Consider the following 19,140-nt stretch of genomic DNA (forward strand, 5'->3'; position numbering starts at 1 on the left):
ACTTTTCTAAAATTTCTCGTCCTTTAAGTGAACTGTTGGCTAAAGGTGTTAACTTTATTTTAATGATGCATGCCTTTCTGCTTTTAATGCCTTGAAAGAAAGATTGACTAGTGCACATGTTATTATGGCACCTGATTGGTCTTTTCCCTTTAAAATAATATGTGATGCATCTGATTATGCTATAGGAGCAGTCCTAGGCCAAAGAGTTGATAAAGCTTTACATGTAATATATTATGCTAGCAAAACTCTTAATGATGCCCAAATAAACTATTCAATAATTGAAAAAAAATTTCTAGTTGTTGTATTTTCACTAGAAAAATTCAGATCTTACTTGGTAGGATCTAAAGTTATTATTCATTCAGATCATACAGCTTTGAGATATCTTTTAACTAAGCCTTATGCTAAACCACGGCTTATTAAGTGGGTGCTCTTATTGTAAGAATTTGATATTGAAATAAAAGATAAAAAAGGAAGTGAAAATGTAGCTGCGGATCATCTTTCGAGGTTGATTTCCGATTTTGATAATCTTGGTTCTAAAAAAGTAATTAATGAGACTCTCCCTGATGAACAATTGTTTGTGGTAAATCATGAGCCATGGTATGCTGACATTGTAAACTATTTGGCATGTGGTATTATGAGAACTAACTTAACATGACAAGAAAAGAAACGATTTCTATACGTGTGTAGCCATTATTATTGTGATGACTCATATTTGTTTAAACATTATTCTGATCAAATGATTAGAAGATATGTTCCTGAAGATGAGCAAAAAAGTTTTTTGGCTTTTTGCCATTAAATGCATTGCGGAGGTCATTTTGGTGGTAAGAAAACAGCCTACAAGGTTCTACATTCAGGTTTCTTCTAGCCTTCGTTATTTAAAGATGTTCATATTTTTTGTGCTAATATGGGTGCCAAAGAAGTGGAAATATTAGCAAATGAATTGAAATGCCTTAAACTCTTAATCTTGTGGTTGAGCTGTTTAATATGTAGAGCATCGATTTTCATGGGACCATTTTCACCTTCTCATGGTTATGAATATATACTTATTGCTATTGATTATGTGTCTAAATGGGTAGAAGCAATAGTTACTCGAACTAATGATACTAAGATAGTATGAAAATTCATAAAGGATAATGTTTTTAGTAGGTTTGGAATGCCTAGAGCAATCATTAGTGACGGGGGAACATATTTTTGCAGCAAGGCATTTAGCGCCTTACTAAAGAAATATGGAGTAACTCATAGAGTTGCAATCCCTTACCACCCACAAACGTTAGGACAGGTGGAAGTTAGCAATAGGCAAATTAAATCAATACTTGAGAAATCATTGCGCCCATCTAGGAAAGATTGGGCTATACACTTGAATAATGCCCTTTGGGCATATCGCACAGCTTATAAAATACCGATTGGAATGAGTCCTTATAGATTAGTATATGGCAAGGCTTGCCATTTACTGGTCGAATTGGAACATAAAGCATACTAGGCTATTAAGGAGCTTAATATGGACTTAACGAAAGCAGGTCAAGAGCGCCTATTGCACCTAAATGAGCTAGAAGAATTGCATAGTAAGGCATATGAGAATGCCAAACTATACAAAGAAAGGACCAAGAAGCAACATGATAAGAATTTACTTCGTAAATCTTTTACCCTTGGAATGAAAGTATTATTATTTAACTCACATTTTAAACTTTTTTTTAAGAAAGTTTAGATCAAGATGGAATGACCCCTTCGAAGTAATAACGGTTTTCAATCATGGTGCAGTGGAATTACGTAACATTAAGACTCAAGAACGATCAAAGTTAATGGCCATCGCTTAAAGCCATATTATGAAGGAATGACCTATGGACATGAAGTGGAATGGATGGAAGCACCACCAATTTGAAACAACCTCCGTCAATGTCTAGCTATAAACAATAAATTTACCACTTGTGTATTATATATTTTCTATTTTTATTATTTTAGTTTTTAATTTAAAGTATTTTCTCACTTTATTTTTAGGAACCTGTAAGAGATTCAAATATCCGAGCACATACATGATCATCAAGTACAACAGAGTAACTTTATGTGGCAACACTTAATTTACTAGTCAATATTGTGCTTCAAGTATTTATAAGATTATGTGCATTACATAAATTGCATTTAGTTTTAATCATTCAATATGTGAATGTAGAAAAGTATGAAGAACTAGGATTTTTTCTTCCTTATAGGAATAGGACAAGTAATTAAGGGGTAAATAAGGATTTAAATCCCTAATGACCCGCCTTAAGGAAATCTACAAAAATTATAAGGAGAGCACCTACACCATTCCATTCACTATTAATTCCATCTAGTTCAAGAGCTAGAAGACCTACACCTGCACCTACACCATCACCTCTACCTAAAATTCCCAAAAATTGGCGCCCAAGGAAAAGGCTTAGGACGAAGTATGATCTTAGGCCTGAAGAAATTACCGCCTTTTATGCCTATCGTAGAGCCTATCCAAGGCTAATGTAGAGGTCATTCACTCTTGAGGAAATAATAAAAATTGAAAATTCTGAAAGAAAGTATCAAGAGAAGTACTTAATTAATGAAATCTCTTCGAGAGGTGACGACTTGGTAGGAGATAGTGAGGGTGAATGTAAAAGTGAGTGCGACATCATTACTCACTCAAAGAAAGAGAGAGAATGTCCAAGGAAGTATGACTATGGCATACCTGAAGCAAAAACACCTAAAAGAGGTCGATGACGTCCAAGGAAGTATGACTATGGTATACCCGAAACAAAAACACCCAAAAGCGGTTGAGGATGCCCAAGGAAATATAATTAGTTAGGATCTAAACATCCCTTGTGATGCTTGTCTTTAATTAGGAATTTAGTCTTAATTTTAGTCAAGTCCCCTCGGTAGCTTACTTTTTAAATTTTTAGTTGCAATTTATTTTTTATCATTTATTAATAAAATTTAAGACTTTTATTCAAAATTTGCCTAAGCCCTTTATTCTTACTTAGTTGAGTATATTTACATTTACCAACTACTTAATTACATATTTTAACAACTTAATAACCCTTATGATATCTTTAGGAACAATTAAACGCCTTAAATTTTTTTTTTAGGAAGCCACGTTACGGCAGTAAATTTTCACACGGGTCTGTAGCAGAGGCACGGCAAGGACGACACGGGCCCAAAGCAGTCAAGCAGCAGCAAAGCCAGCTGCGGCACCACCAGCACTTGCACGAGCACTGCGCAGTTGTGGAGAGACCGCGAGGCGCGGGTGCTTGCCGCGGCAGCATGCACAAGGCCGAAGCAAGCCGCAACCTCGCGAGCCAGTCGCAAGCCGTGACCTCGTAGGCTAGTTGCAAGCCGCGACTTCCCCTAGCAGGATGCCACCCGTGAGGCGCGGATGACACCGCGAAGTGCACAGCATCAGCACCAAGGCGCATGCCACGACCTCGTGGCGCATCTGCCAGGCGCGAGCGGTGCCACACTTTCTATAAAAAAACACAACTTTAATTTGAAATGTATTAGGACTCAAAAGTTGTTGATTTCTCACCAAAAACAACAACTTAAAGGTTCCTAATGACAATTCAAATACAATCCTCCAAAAACCTTAACCCTCACATATAAATATATTTTTTTCTCTTTCTAACATCACCTTCCTCCATTAACATCACTTCCTACTTTCTCTCTTTTCATTTTTCTTTCTCTCTCTATAAAAAACCTCAACTTTTCTTCCAAAACCTTAAGATTTTTACTCTCTACTCTCTATTCTACCTATTCCAAAGGTAAATAATATCCTCAAAGAAGAGAACAAGAAAGGAAAAGAGGAAGGAAATATTCTCAAGTTCTCATGAAGAAGAACCAAGCTTAATGGTAACTTATGGAGTTCATTTTGATCTCTACTCCCATGAAGAGGGCAATCGATTCCTTAGTCTTACTTCGAGAGAGCAGGTTTCGTGTAAATTTTTAGATGCTTCCTCTCTAGTTAAGTTGAATATTTTTAAGAGAATGATGATCCTTTTGGATAGAGTAGGATGGAAGGATTTTGCGTTTAAAGCTTTACCATCATATAATGAATTAACTTTAGAGTTTTTCACAACTTTACATTATGATCCTTTTAATGATAAAGAGTTTAGGGTAAGATTATTTGCGCATAATTATACTATTACTTTTGATACAATTGTCCAAGCTTTTGGGTTAAAGAAAGGAGGTGTTTATGAGCAACATCATAAGTTTGATTTGGGCAAGTTTTGGAAAAGACTCACAGGTCAGGACAAATATGATGTTAATAAAATGTCAAATAATGTCTTCAACGATAATTGTATTTGCTTATCTCAAAATTTATGTGTGGAGGCATATTTGGTAGGATAGAGACAAATAAGATGATGATGCAAGAATTAAATATTCTCTGGTGTTTAGATACCCATAAATCTATTTCTTTGGCATATTTTATTATGCAAAGTTTATTAGAGACACCGGCTAGACGTAAGGATTGTATTGGATTAGGATATATTGTTGTTGGTTTGGCCATGTATCTTTGTAGTTTTGATCCGGAGTCTTCTCCATATGAGGCATTACCCTCCACGGGCAATTTAGATACTAATGTGTTGATTATGGCTAATTTAGTTAATTGTCGTGGTGGTCCTCTTACTTTTAAGCACGAATCAAGTGGATGTAGTAGTAGTGTGGCTATAGATGAGCCACCAAGAAATGGTAGAGAGGAGGAATCAGATAATGAGGAAAGTAGAGGGCAAGAATGAGGTAGTCAAGGTTGGCAACAAGTTTTAAATCAACTACAAGCTATGAACACCAACCTTAACCAATAGCTTGATGTCTTTGATCCTCGTTTGGCTAATGTAGAGAGTAGTCAACATCGACAAGTATAGAAGCTCGATTGCTACTTCGAATCGGTCGACTTTGAAGCAGTCTTTTATTATTTTTAGGAATTAGCTGTCACGACCCGATCTGTAGGCTCGTGACCGGCACTAGAAAATGGGTAGGCTTAAGACCACCAAGACCAATAGTAAGCCTTACTATTCACCATTTCAGATATGCATATAAAAGCATAACATTAAACTAGTCCAACATGCCATTCACAAGTCTCTAATTGGACATTAACGACACTCCATAATTTGTTACAGACCAGATCAAACATAACATATCAGTTATACTACTCGGGAGAGTCTATAATTTTAAATAATTAAAAGTTAAAAATATAAAAGTATAAATTATTTACAATAGGCCCGATGAATAAGAAAGTCGGGTTGTCAAAAGCAGGACGACGGGGAACCTAACTGTCACTTGAAAAATTAAAATTGAGACTGTCAGCCTCGAGAGTGAGTTAAAATTATATAATCCAAAAATACATACAACCATCTCAATAAATATTTATTTAATCAGAATAAATTATTATATTATATTAAAACATGTGGCATGCCATGATTCAGTAAAATATAATTTAAACGTTATGGGACGAGTACCTCATCAGAACCCTAACCCCAAACTAATAGCCTTTTGGCTCTCTCACTCCAATAGGACTGGTGCCTAGAGCAGAGCTCGACCATGATCCTTAAATCTAGTCTGTTCACTGATAGGTCATAAATAGTTATACTTATTGTATTTAATTTCCTTATATTTTGATTGGATATTGTGCTTAATTATGGAAATTATGTTTGTTCTGATCTAGGTGGTGAAATATCAAGGATTGAGTGGAATTCAACCTAAAGACATGTTTTAAAGCATCACTTATCAAAAATCAAGTCTTTTAGAGGAAGAGTAAGAATTTATGCAGAAGGTCATTTTCAATAGGGCGTGACCATGCCCTACAATCTGTGAGCTGCTGGAATCTATTGAAGGGAATTTCAAATTTTTAGTTAAATTCGTGGTGGCACTTTTATGTTATTTCCTTTACTTTGGAAGTGTTGGATAAAGAAAACTAACTACTATATTATTTAGGATCTTATTTGTTTAGATTACCCTTTATCTTATCCTTCCTTTTAAGATTAAGATTATATAGGAAGTTTGTTTCTTTTTGGATAAGGATTATCTTATTAGGGTTTAGGTTGACTTCCTATATAAGGAGGCTAGTTCTATAAAGAGACGGTGGAGTGCTTTGATATTTTTATTATTTTTCTTCTTCTATTCCCTACAACTTTTATGAATTTTTACTCCACCATGTGTGCCTAAGCTTTTAGTTTCTAACTTAAGAGTGAATAAATTCCAATTGTGATTTTGTGAGGCTTTATGCTTAACAGAATTCTTCTTTAATTCAAGTATTCTTTATTTCTTATTTTTATTATTTACAAATTTTTCATATTGATTGAACTGACGACTCAATTTGATATTGATTTTTCTATTGCTAACCTTGAGTTTGTGATCCGTAATTGTCATGAACGATTGACACAAGTAGTAAGGAGCTGGCTTATGTGTGTGTGATTACGGCATTTTCGAATTACATAGCTTGCATGATAGGCTCTAGGGAAATAAAAGAACAAGATTAATTCAATTGCAACTATATCGATTAATTAATGTTGGTTTAGTCATTCTCATTATTCTTAATGCTATCATTGAGTTGATATGGAAGCTATCGTGCCCAGTTGACTAATGGTAAGTTTTGATTTGGATGCTGGGTATGAGTCAATTAAATTAGAAGAATTTACATTTATTGCGGCTTTCTGAATAAGTAGACTAAGTACTTGAATAGAAAAATTGATATTTAAGCCTATGATCAGAATTACAATTGGATAGAATTTGCACTCTTGAATTGGAAGTTTGGTAAGATTGATTCTTATTTACTTTAATATTCATCCTTTATTATTTTATGTTTATTTATAATATTGGTTCAAATAATCAAAACCCCCATTTTTATTATTTAACTTTGAGAAGCTATTCACATTGGTTCCCTTGGGATTCGACCTAGTTTCACTATTTCTACAAGTTAGTTTAGAAAAATCAGTAATTTATTTTGAAGTGCTTCGACAACTCGTTAAAAATTTGGCACCGTTGCTGGAGAGCCTATTTTAGTTTCTCATTGCTTAATTTATTTGTTTATGACTTGTTCTTCTCAGGCTATTGATTTGTAGTATAATCCTGAAATTGAGAAGACATCGCGTCGATTAAGAAAGGAGACTAGGCAAAGAAAAAGTCATCTCATAGAGGAATTGGAGACATATTTGGCTATTGGTGACACATCTATTTTTCAAGAAGTTGTAGAAAATATGGCAAACAGAACTCTCAAAGAGCTAGCCGCACTGGATTTGAATCAACAACCTTTATGCATTACATTTCCTAATATTATGGTTGATTTTGAATTAAAATCTGGCTTAATTCACTTACTCCCTTCTTTACGTGGATGTGCAGGTGAAGATCCTCATAAACACTTAAAAGAATTCCATATTTTAAGCTCCAGAATGGAGCCACATTGTGTGACCGAAGAGCAAATAAATGTTAGAGATTTTTCCTTTGCTTTGAAGGATAAAGCAAAAGATTGGCTCTATTATCTATCCTCCGGTTCAATAACAACATGGAATGAGATGAAAAGATTATTCTTAAATAAGTTTTTCCCTGCAACAAGAGCTGCCAACATCAGAAATGAAATTTGTGGCATAACACAGTTCACTGGAGAAACATTGTATGATTATTGGGAGAGGTTCAAGCAACTGTGTGCTAGTTGCCCCCATCACCAAATTTCTGAGCAACTCTTAATCCAATACTTCTATGAAGGATTATTGCCAAACGATAGGAGTATGATTGATGCAGCAAGTGGTGGAGCCTTGGTAGACAAGACATCAGAAGAAGCCAAGCAATTGATTTCAAACATGGCTGAAAATTCTCAACAATTTGGTACAAGAGCTGATGGAGCTACTAGGCGATTTAATGAGGTAAGCATTAAAAATCTTAAAAATAAAATTTCTGATTTAACTGCTTTGGTTCATCAAATGGCTGTAGAGCAATTGCAAGTGGCAAAATTTTTTAGAATATGCTCAGTTCAAGGACATCCCACTAATATGTGCCCACCATTGCAACAAGACTTGATGCAAGAGGCTAATGTTGTAGGCGAGTTTACTAGTTAACCTCAAACGAAGTATGATACCTTTTCCAATCAATATAATCCTAGATGGAGAGATCACCCGAATTTGAGCTATGGTAACCAAGGAGGACAACAAAAGTATCCTTCCTAGAATTTCATTAGACCACCTCAAGTTCTCCAAAAACCTCAAGCTTTAAATTTAGGTATGTCTTTGGAAGATATTGTTAAAAATCTTGCTAATAGTGCCCTTCAATTTCAACAGTACACAAGGTCAAACATTCAGAATTTAGGCAATCAAATTACTCAATTGGCTACGTCGGTTAGTAAATTAGAGGCTCAAAATTCTAGAAAACTACCTTCACAAATATAGATAAATTCAAAGGAGAATGTTAGTGTAATTTCTCTAAGAAGTGGAAAGGAGATTCCTTCAGGGTCGATTCCACTTAAGGAAAGTGAATCGAGCAAGGGAAAGGAAGAAGAAGCTTCCTTTAAAGCATCACATGGGGTAAAATTTGATCCTCCTCTATCTCTTTCATCTCACACTTCATTACCTCCTTTTCCTAGCAGATTAGCTAAGCCAAAAGAAGATGAGTAAGAAAAGGAGATCTTGGATACATTTAGGAAGGTGGACATAAATATCCTATTATTGGATGCTATCAAGCAAATTCCAAAATATGCAAAGTTTTTGAAGGAATTGTGCACAAACAAAAGAAAGATGAAGGAAAAGGAGAAAGTGGTGGTAAGTAAAAATGTGTCGGCTATCTTGCAAAAAAATATGCCAGAAAAATGCAAAGATCCAAATATGTTTACATTACCTTGTATTCTTGGTAATACGAAAATTGAGCTTGCCATATTAGATTTAGGAGCTTCCATTAACGTCATGCCATTTTCTGTTTATCAAGAGTTGAAACTAAATGACTTGCAAAAGACCAGTGTAATGATTCAATTAGCTTATCGTTCTTTTATTCACCCCTTGGAGTTGTTGAAGCTGTTTTGGTGCAAGTTAATGAGCTCATATTTCCTGTCGACTTTTACATTTTGGAAATGGATGGTAATTCCTCACAAAAATCAGCTTTGATTTTGTTAAGATGACCATTCATGAAAACAGCTAAGACAAAGATTAATGTAGATGAGGGTACTCTATCCGTAGAGTTTGATGGAGAGATTGTTAAATTTAATATTTTGGTGCAATGAAATATCCTAATGAAGTACATTCTCTTTGTCATATTGATGTGATTGATTCAATTGTACATGATGTATTTACAAAAGAAAGTGTCGGTGATGAGCAAGAATTAGATGCACTATCTAATTTAGAAGGAATTGATTATGAGATTGATGTAGAAGAATTATTTTCAGCAACATTATTTGAATCACTAAATTCCAATATTAAAATTTTTAATACTAATAATAAGATATTACCTTCAATTATCTAGGGACCAAAATTGGAGTTAAAAGCTTTACCGGATCACCTAAAATACGTGTATTTGGGTGATGGTAAAACACTGCCTGTCATCATCTCAAAAAGACTAACAATGAAACAGGAAGGAAGGTTGGTTAAAGCCTTGAGGGAATACAAAGTTGCAATTGGTTGGACTTTGGCTGACATAAAAGGCATTAGTCCTTCAATTTGCATGCACAGGATTTTGCTAGAGGATGATGCTAAACCATGAAGGGAACCACAAAGGAGGTTGAATCCAGCTATGAAAGAAGTTGTCATGAAAGAGATACTCAAGTTATTGGATGCAAGTATAATGTACCCAATCTCAGTTGGTGAATGGGTAAGTTCGATTCATGTTGTCCCAAAGAAAACTGGAATGACTGTGGTAAGGAATTGGAACAATGAACTTGTACCAATACCAATGCCTGTGCAAAATGATTGGAGAATGTGTATAGATCTTAGGAAGCTTAATCAAGTGACTAGAAAAGATCATTTTTCCTTACCTTTCATTGACCAAATGTTAGAACAATTGGCTGGCAAATCCTTCTTTTGCTTTCTTGATGGCTTTTTAGGATTTTATCAAGTTCCTATTGCACAAGAAGATTAGGAAAAGACAATATTTACTTGTCCTTTCAGAACCTATGCTTATAGGCGAATGCCTTTTGGCCTCTATAATGCCCCAGATACATTTCAAAGATGCATGATGAGTATTTTTTTTGAATATCTTGAGAAATACATTGAAGTATTTATGGATGATTTTATTGTGTATGGGGATTTATTTGATGAATGCTTAGATAATTTAACCAAAGTTTTGAAAAGATGCATAGACACTAACTTGGTTTTAAATTATGAAAAGTGTCATTTTATGGCTACCTAAGGCATTATATTAGGGCATGTGGTCTCTTCCAAGGGTATAGAGGTTGATAAGGCAAAAGTGGACATAATTGCAAACTTACCATACCCTACCAATGTTAGGGAAGTGGTTTCTTTTATTGGATATGAAGGGTTTTATCGCAGGTTTATCAAGGATTTCTTCAATATTACTTTGCCATTGACAAATTTACTGCAAAAGGAAGTTCAATTCGAGTTTGGGGAAGAATGCAGAGAGGTGTTTGATAAGCTCAAAGATTTGTTGACAAGTGCACCTATTATTCAACCACCTCAATGCGATTTAACTTTTGAAATCATGTGCGATGCAAGCAATTATGTAGTGGGAGCAGTTCTAGGGCAACGGATTGAGAAGAAAAGTCATGTCGTTTATTATGCTTCCAGGACCCTAAACTCCGCCCAATGCAATTATTCCACTACAGAAAATGAGCTTTTGTCAATTGTATTTGCTTTGGATAAATTTTGATCTTATGTGCTTAGTTCTAAAGTTATTGTGTATTCTGATCATGCAGCTTTGAAGTATCTTTTGGCAAAGAAAGAATCAAAACCAAGGCTAATTCGATGGATTTTGCTTCTTTAAGAGTTTAACTTGGAAATCAGAGACAGAAAAGGAGTGGAGAATTATGTTGCAGACCACTTAAGTAGGTTGATAAGGGAAGAAGATGATCTACCTTTCAATGACAACTTTCCGGATGAGCATTTGTTCCAACTCAAAGGTATGATTCCTTGGTATGCAGACATGGTCAATTATTTAGTCACAAGAAATCTACCTCCTTGTCTCAATAAGTCTAGGAAAGCAAAGATAAAAAAAGTGAGTCTAAGTATCATGTTTGGGATGAGCCATTCTTATGGAAATTTTATTCCGATCAAGTGATTAAGAGATGTGTGCCTGAGAATGAATTCCAATCTATTTTAGCCTTTTGCCATGATTATGCATGTGCAAGACACTTTGGACCTAGACAGACCGCTAGGAAAATCTTAGATAGTGGTTTATATTGGGAAACTTTATTTAAAGATGCATATCAATTTTGCAAGAGTTATGAGAGATGTCAAAGAGTAGGAGCACCAACTTGCAAGAATGAAATGCCTCAAGTTCCAATTCTTATTTGTGAAATATTTGATGTATATGGGGCATCGATTTTATGGGTCCTTTACCCTATTCTTATGGTTTTTCATATATACTTTTGGCTATGGATTATGTATCAAAATGGGTGGAAGCTAAAGCCACTAAAACTGATGACTCTCAAGCTGCTGTAGGTTTTATTAAGGCTAACATCTTTAATAGGTTTGGGATTCCAAGAGCAATTGTCAGTGATCAAGGAACTCATTTTTTCAATAGATCGGTTGCAGCTATGGTGAAGAAGTATGGAGTGAATCACAGAGTAGCCACCGCATATCATCCTCAAAGCAATGGAGAAGCTGAAGTTTCCAATAGAGAAGTTAAATCCATCTTGGAGAAAACGGTGAATCCAGGAAGAAAGGATTGGAGCCTTCGGTCTTTGGGCTTACCGCACAGCTTACAAAGAAATAAGATTAATTCAATTGCAGCTATCTCGATTAATTAATATTGGTTTAGTCATTCTCATTATTCTTATTGCTTTCATTGAGTTGATATGGAATGCTATCGTGCCCAGTTGACTAATGGTAAGTCTTGATTTGGATGCTGGTTTGAGTCAATTAAATTAGGAGAATTTACACTTGTTGCGGCTTTTCCGAATAAGTAGACTAAGTACTTGAATAGAAAAATTGATATTTAAGCCTATGATCAAAATTAAAATTGGATAGAATTTGCACTTTTGAATTGGAAGTTTGGTAAGATTGATTTTTATTTACTTTAATATTCAGCCTTTATTATTTTCTGTTTATTTATAATATTGGTTCAAACGTTCAAGATCCCCTCATTTTTATTATTTAACTTTGAGAAGCTATTCACATTGGTCTTTTCGGATTCGACTTGGTTTCACTATTTTTACAAGTTATTTTAGAAAAATCAGTAATTTATTTTGAAGGGCTTCGACAACCCGTTCAATCACTTGATTCCCAATAAAGCCGGCGCCTAAAGAGCAACGCTCGACTAAGGACCTTTAATCCGGCAATCAAATCTTCACATGTCAAAGAGTTGAACTCGACCAGGGCAAGTCTTAAAATATTCTTTTACTACTTGTCTCAGATTTGTACCGATATGCACGCGGTTCTGATGCAACCCATCAGGTGGCATGTTCTACTACCGTCTCATCCCGAGTCAATATGCAATCATAATATCGATGATGTGGAAAATAATATATAAATAGTAAATAGACAATTAATTCCATAAAATGGTTATTTAGATGAATAATAAATAAATAAATAATTTAAATCTATAAATTAATAAAAATTAATAAAAATTTAGAATAAAAATTAATAAAAATTTCCAGCAAAATCTACCATAACCAATATACGATGATAATAATATATGTAAAATCAAAATTGCTATATAAAAATTTGGCATATGACACATGTATAGGAGATGTATGACTTTAACTCACAGTTGTGATGACTCCCTTGCTCTGCTCCTAAGCCTCGGGTGGAGCGGGGTGAAACGATGGATTATCTATTCACCAGAACAATTCAATTAATAAAAATAAAACACTTAATAAATAACCCTAGGTCTAGATCCTACAATTGACTGTCTAATAATTTTGACTCGAAAATTATACCGAAAATTTGGCTGAACCTCCCCTAAAATACGGACGTTTATCCACCGTATAACGGGTCCATGACCTGTCAAAAATACTTATAATATTCATTAATAACAAAATCAATCTTAATTATAGGCTAATCACTTAGTCAAAATCTTAATTGCAAATATCTAATTAAATTACTAAAATTTATAGCTATCGATTTAAGGTCTACTATCTTATTTATTCTAATTATTTAGCTTCATATTATTAATAGTTCTAACGCAACTAAATAGAAGGTCTTATATAAAATTATCATATTGCTCGATTTTTGCTGAAAGATACTTGCACATATACCTTAAATTATTTTTCTCCAATAAATAACCAATATAATTTTTTATGAATAATTTCTTGTAATTTTTTGGGAATTTCCACCTTGGGATGCAATATGGCCTTTTATCTGTTTTTTTGAGGACTTGTATCAGTACTTAGTCCATTCAAGGACTAAAATGTAATTTTGATAAGTCAAGGGCCTAAATGGCACTTTTGCCCTCCCTTTGGGACCTATATAAGCCTTCACATCCATTTATAATCGACTATATCCACATTTATCTTTTATTTTCTCTCAAATTTCCTCACTTTTTGTTCGATTTCTCATTCATTTCTTAACCAAATCTTGCGAAATCAGTCTTGAAATGGTGGCCTCATCATCGAGATTCTTAGGACGCCTCTATCCATTTATTCACTCGACCCATCCTTAAATTCATTTATTATGTTCCACTCCAAGAATTCAAATAAGGTTTAGCCCGATCCAACAAAAATGAAGTATTCTCATAATTCTCCATTGATACGACATATGCTATTTTTTCCATTCATTCCTTTTAGGACCAGTCGTGATCTTTCAAACTATATCTTGGTATGGACAAATCCTTTCCTTCATACAAATGTGTAAAAGATATGACCCACACTTAAAAAAATTGAGTACTCTACCACTGAGTTAGAAACCCCTCCTAAAAAATGAAAAATATTCTTTTATTTTATAATTTATAACATTTTTTTTTCAATCAAACAAAACATTTGTATTACAATAAATTTAAAGAAAACCATCACTTAAATAAATAAAAATTAATAAAAAGATGACTTTGTAAAGTAAATTTTAGCTCGAATAATATTTGGATTGTTAATCATTCCATTTTCCACTAGAATGGGGGTTTCTTGTTTTGCTCAAAGATATTCATTTTTATATATATCATATCTATCCTAAGACGTGTAAAAAGAAATCCATCCCAGATATGTTTGTGAAAGAATTGAATGAATGAGAAGGATAATGAAATTTGAACCATTAACGAAAAGAGAGAATAGGATAAAAACAATTAGGGAGTCGAGCAGGCCTGTTTTGGGGATAGAGGGACTTGAACCCACACAATTTCTAAAGTCGATGGATTTTACTCTTACTATAAATTTCCTTATTGTCGATATTGAAATGTAGAATGGGACTCTATCTTTATTCGTGCCGAATTGGGAGTTTTTACCACCAATTTCTCGCCAAAATGACTTAGGACTTGTGAAAGGAGAGAAGATCGCCCTTTTGGCGAAATTGAACACTTATTAGGCATTTTCAACCATCGAAGAGGTATTTTTTCGACTTTAAACTTTGTATCTTGTCATTTATATACTATACACACATTATTTGTTCAAAATAAGTGTAATTTCGCGAAAAGCTTTGCAAAAAAGCTATGCCCTAAGCCATAGAGCCAATTCAGTTATGCGCACAACCGATCGGCTCTATGCAATGCCGATGAGCTCTGCACAATCTGAATTGATTGTGCACGGGCGGAATAGCAATTCTTAGGGGGTTTTAGCATAAAATAACAATAAATTGATGTAATACTTATTTGTTTGAGGCCTTTACGTGGTTTGCATTGTGTTTACATACTTGTGCTTGTGCTTTTCTGAGTGATATTGTGTCAATCTGGTTCGCCAAAAACTTCTAGGATGCTTGTAAGTGGTTCAATGAACTCCTAAGCCCGATTCAGGCTAGGATTGGCGATATTGGCTTTCGTCGCTTCAATGCCACGCTTCCATCAGTTACTAGGAGGACAGACCACACCTTCGTCTTTACTTTGCTCGAGAGGTGGATGGACACCACCCTTAGTTATTCATACCTCGACCGGTGAGTTGATTCTCTCCCTTTTCTCATTTGCCCTTATTTGTTAGACCTGCCCATGGTGGAAAATTTAGCATATCACCCTTTTGATATATGGAGCATGTGTTCTCTTACTCGGACTTCGAGAATCCACTTTCTATACCCTATTCAAACTCTGCTATTAATATGGGAGAAGCATATGATTTTAGAATATCCTCCCGACTTCAAAGGCTTTACATAGATATAGGACTTCTTGGACAAGATTGAGAGACTATGGCTCTACCATACTGTAGAGCACAACATCAATTCTGAAGGTGACTTGACCACTAATGATAGTTACAAAGCTTGGGTTTTACTACAAACTACTATTGCACTTGATCCTACAAGGAATAAGAGGACCCAAAAGGTGTTTGCTGAGTCCAAGAAAATTAGGGCAAAAAGAAGAGAATAAAAAATACCTCTATTTTAGATCTCATCGATTTAGCTTTGTTTTTCCTTTTAGTATTGCATGAAACAATAAGCATTAATATGCAAATTCGATAAAAATTCTAGAAAATTTTATTCATTCAATAAAGGCTTAAATGGGTACATTTTTTTTATTTCTAATGACATAACTCTTATTATTAGCCAGTCTTTTCAGATTTTCAAGCTGAATATTTTCTCTTTTTATTACTATTATCTTTACCTGACCAGCCTTTACAAGTTCTCGATCAGCAGGTTTCTTTTTTTTTTCTTCTCTCTTTTTTTATTTTCTTTTTTTAAATATAGTATTTCTTGAGATGATCTAGGTTAATGGGCTCGGAGAATTCATTTCTTCCAAGATATGAAATCTTAGCAGCATCCTTGGATAAAATTTTCTACAGGAGAAATGAGCATTCCTAATTTGGCCTGAATTTACCTCTAGGATCAGATGTTGTGGGCCTTATCACCAACTCTGATCTTTCATGGCCTTACTCTTTTGTTAAATGCTCTGGCCACCCTCTTCTGATACAGTTGCATGTGATACAGGGAGCAACTCATTAGGTTTTTGCTTAGTGGACTCTAGATCTTTTATGGAAATTTTGAGATGTGTATTATAATTGTATTGCTTTACATAGGAGTTACACAAATCTCTCAACTCAGCTTTATACTACAAGAAAATCAATCTATAATGACAAATTTTTAACGAGAGTACAAAAAATCTATTATTAAAATTACAGTTTGAATACATATAATGAGGGCTTTAAAATTTTTATCACTAAAAACATGGTTATTAAGGATGGAGTTAATTTGGTAGTAATTAGTATATATGCCCCTCATTATTGGGTAAAAAGAATTCGGCCTAAACTTTTACTGCCAAAATATAACTTTTCCACTGAAATATATATAAAAATTTATAATGAAATAAAAAAAAACTCATTTTTTCCTAAATGAAGTTTGATATAAGTGAGTGCTTGAGCCCTAACTTCTTCCTTTCTCTTTTCAACTTCTCCTCCATTTTTCTTCAATTTTGAAACCTTAACTCCTATTCTTTTCCTAATGCTAACTATGTTTCCTTTCTCTTCTTTTTTCTTCCTTTCTCTTACCTAAGCTTGGCTAACTCTGTCCCTATCTGTGCAACTGGTAACTCTATCAATCAATCACCCAATTTTGATACTTGAAAACTTATGAAGATGGTAACTCTTTCATGGTTATTCGTTATGATTTATTAGTAATGGTTTCTTTTATTTTTCTAATTTCATTTTCTCCAATTTTTCCTTCTACTCAATTAGACAACATTCATTTTTTTGCTTTTTATTCATAATACTCTATTTGTTTTTATTTAGTTTTTGGTTTTCTTTCGATTTTTGGTTTTATTTAGGTTTTGGTTTTTGGTTGCTTCATATTTTAATTTTTTTATATCTTAAAGTGACATATTATTTTGTTGTATTTGATTGTTGTTAATATGCTAAAGTCTAAAAGAAATTATTTAATTCATGGCTTTTTATTCTTTTATAGCTCTGTGCATGTTTTTATGATCGATTGTATTTGTTGTGTTTGTTACTTTACTTATGATGTTATTACTTTTGCATTTTCTGTCAAATCAAAAAATGAAAATTAGACTATTGTAACTTCATTTGCTAATTGTAAGGTTTTATTCACCTTGATATATTGACAATTGGTAAAAGAAGAAACTTAGGAAGCCTTTCTTGCTGATGTATTGTTTTATGCAAAGGTGATTTAATTACTTTTATTGTTGTTATTCGATTTTGCATTGTGTTAGTTTGCTTATCATACACACATTGTTCATTGTGGAATTGACATGTTAGATTAGTCATAATAATTTTGAGGTACATTAGTTGTTAAATGGCTTATGTGTAATCGGTTGTGTATAGGGCACTATAAAAATTATTCTACCATTTAGAATTTGTTAGCTATCTTAATCAGGTGTTAGAATACTTCATATAATATTTCTTTGTCGTCTTTTTATTTCAATCTTATTCTACTATTACTTGAGTTATATGACTATATTTCTTAGCTTCTTCTTGTTGTCATTTCTTTGATACTGGATTACCACTTGACTCTGTGGTACATAGTGATATTTTCAGATACATAGTTTATATATATATATATATATATATATATATATATATATATATATATATATATATATATATATATATGGATATTGTCTTGATTAAGGTGTTAATTCTTGCAACAAAACTTGGCTACTTGTGTTTATCAACTGAGTTGTAGGAATGCTCAAGATAATGATAGAACTTTATTGATACTGTATATGTTTTCAAGTTTTGCTATATTATAATTGCTGCTATCTTTTGTTTTACATTATACGTATTCATCTAAAACTCCTTAGAGCCAGTTGTGTGTTAGACACCATTTTATTATGATATAATACAATAGAAGTTCTAGCTACATTGGTTCAATTTCCTACATTGAAGTGGGCTACATATGTAAGTTTCTTTAAAATTCTTTCCTACATTGGTTCTTATTGAATTCAGAAAGCTTGTATTAGTCACTTTTTTGAAATTTGGTACTTTGAAACATTCCTTTGATTGCTGGATCAATGTCTTAATAGAATAAGTAGATAATGTACTAATATAAGTTTCATTGTGAGCAGGAAGAATTAAATTCTGTGAAAGGCCTTGAACCTGCTTCTAGAAGTTCCAAAGAGTATGAGGAGACTCATAAATCCCATCTCTACTGGAAGAGGTTCTGGTACTTCTTCTTTTGCTTGTATTAGTCTCATCCATGAACATGTGCTTGTTAATTTTGTCAAGAACATGTAATAAGATAACAGGTACTTATCTAGTCAAATGATTTTCAACAGATTTCTGAATGGTCTTGGTATAAGAATATGTATATTGGATACGTGAATGCCCCTTAGTAAGTTTGAAAGTTGGAAATGATTTATTGATGAGCAATGGAGTCTTGTTGGTAGTTTTGTCGTGACATAAATATGGTGATGGTGAAATCTATTTTAGTAGCTAATTGACAAATTTGAGGCTACAATTTATGGTGATGAAATTGCTCACGAGACTATACAGAAAATGGCTTTTGTTATGAGGTTGCTCCAGGCAGTGCATGGCCAAGTAGTAGCCTTTTCTTATTAAATAACTATTATTAATATATTATGATGCTTGAACTAATGTGTCTTGATATGGTACAAATATTTCATTTCTAAATTTTGATCGGTTTTTCTAATTTTTTATGCTTGTCTTATTTCAAGATGCTTAAAATAAGTTTACAGATTTTTATTTGTTTTGTTTTTACTTCTGATATAGGTACACTCTTACTATTATTATGAATAGTTTGTGGTATGAATTGGATTGAAACCTTTGAATATGCCACTACAAACCCAATGATTATATTCAACCAAAAGCAATGAAGATGAATAATCCAAAAACCCCAATGGCAATTCTTTGAATTGCAGGATATATCAATCAGGATTCTGAATTTTAAAGAAAATAAAGACATAAAATCTTTTAGCTATAGGAGAGCTAAAGACTTTAAGTATATGAACTACAACCCTTTT

General features: G+C 33.5%; 1 protein-coding gene across 1 annotated transcript; it reads left to right on the forward strand.

Annotated features, from left to right (window-relative positions):
* The first annotated feature begins 11,515 nt into the window (after positions 1-11,515).
* LOC112533713 (uncharacterized protein K02A2.6-like) lies at positions 11,516-18,938 on the forward strand. Its single transcript, XM_025156102.1, has 3 exons — positions 11,516-11,788; positions 18,226-18,323; positions 18,890-18,938. Exons 1-3 carry the CDS (start codon positions 11,516-11,518, stop codon positions 18,936-18,938), a joined length of 420 nt encoding a protein of 139 aa, XP_025011870.1.
* Positions 18,939-19,140: the final 202 nt, after the last annotated feature.

The sequence above is a fragment of the Ricinus communis genome, chromosome 6 (genome assembly GCF_019578655.1).
Source record: "Ricinus communis isolate WT05 ecotype wild-type chromosome 6, ASM1957865v1, whole genome shotgun sequence".
Taxonomy (NCBI): Eukaryota; Viridiplantae; Streptophyta; class Magnoliopsida; order Malpighiales; family Euphorbiaceae; genus Ricinus; species Ricinus communis.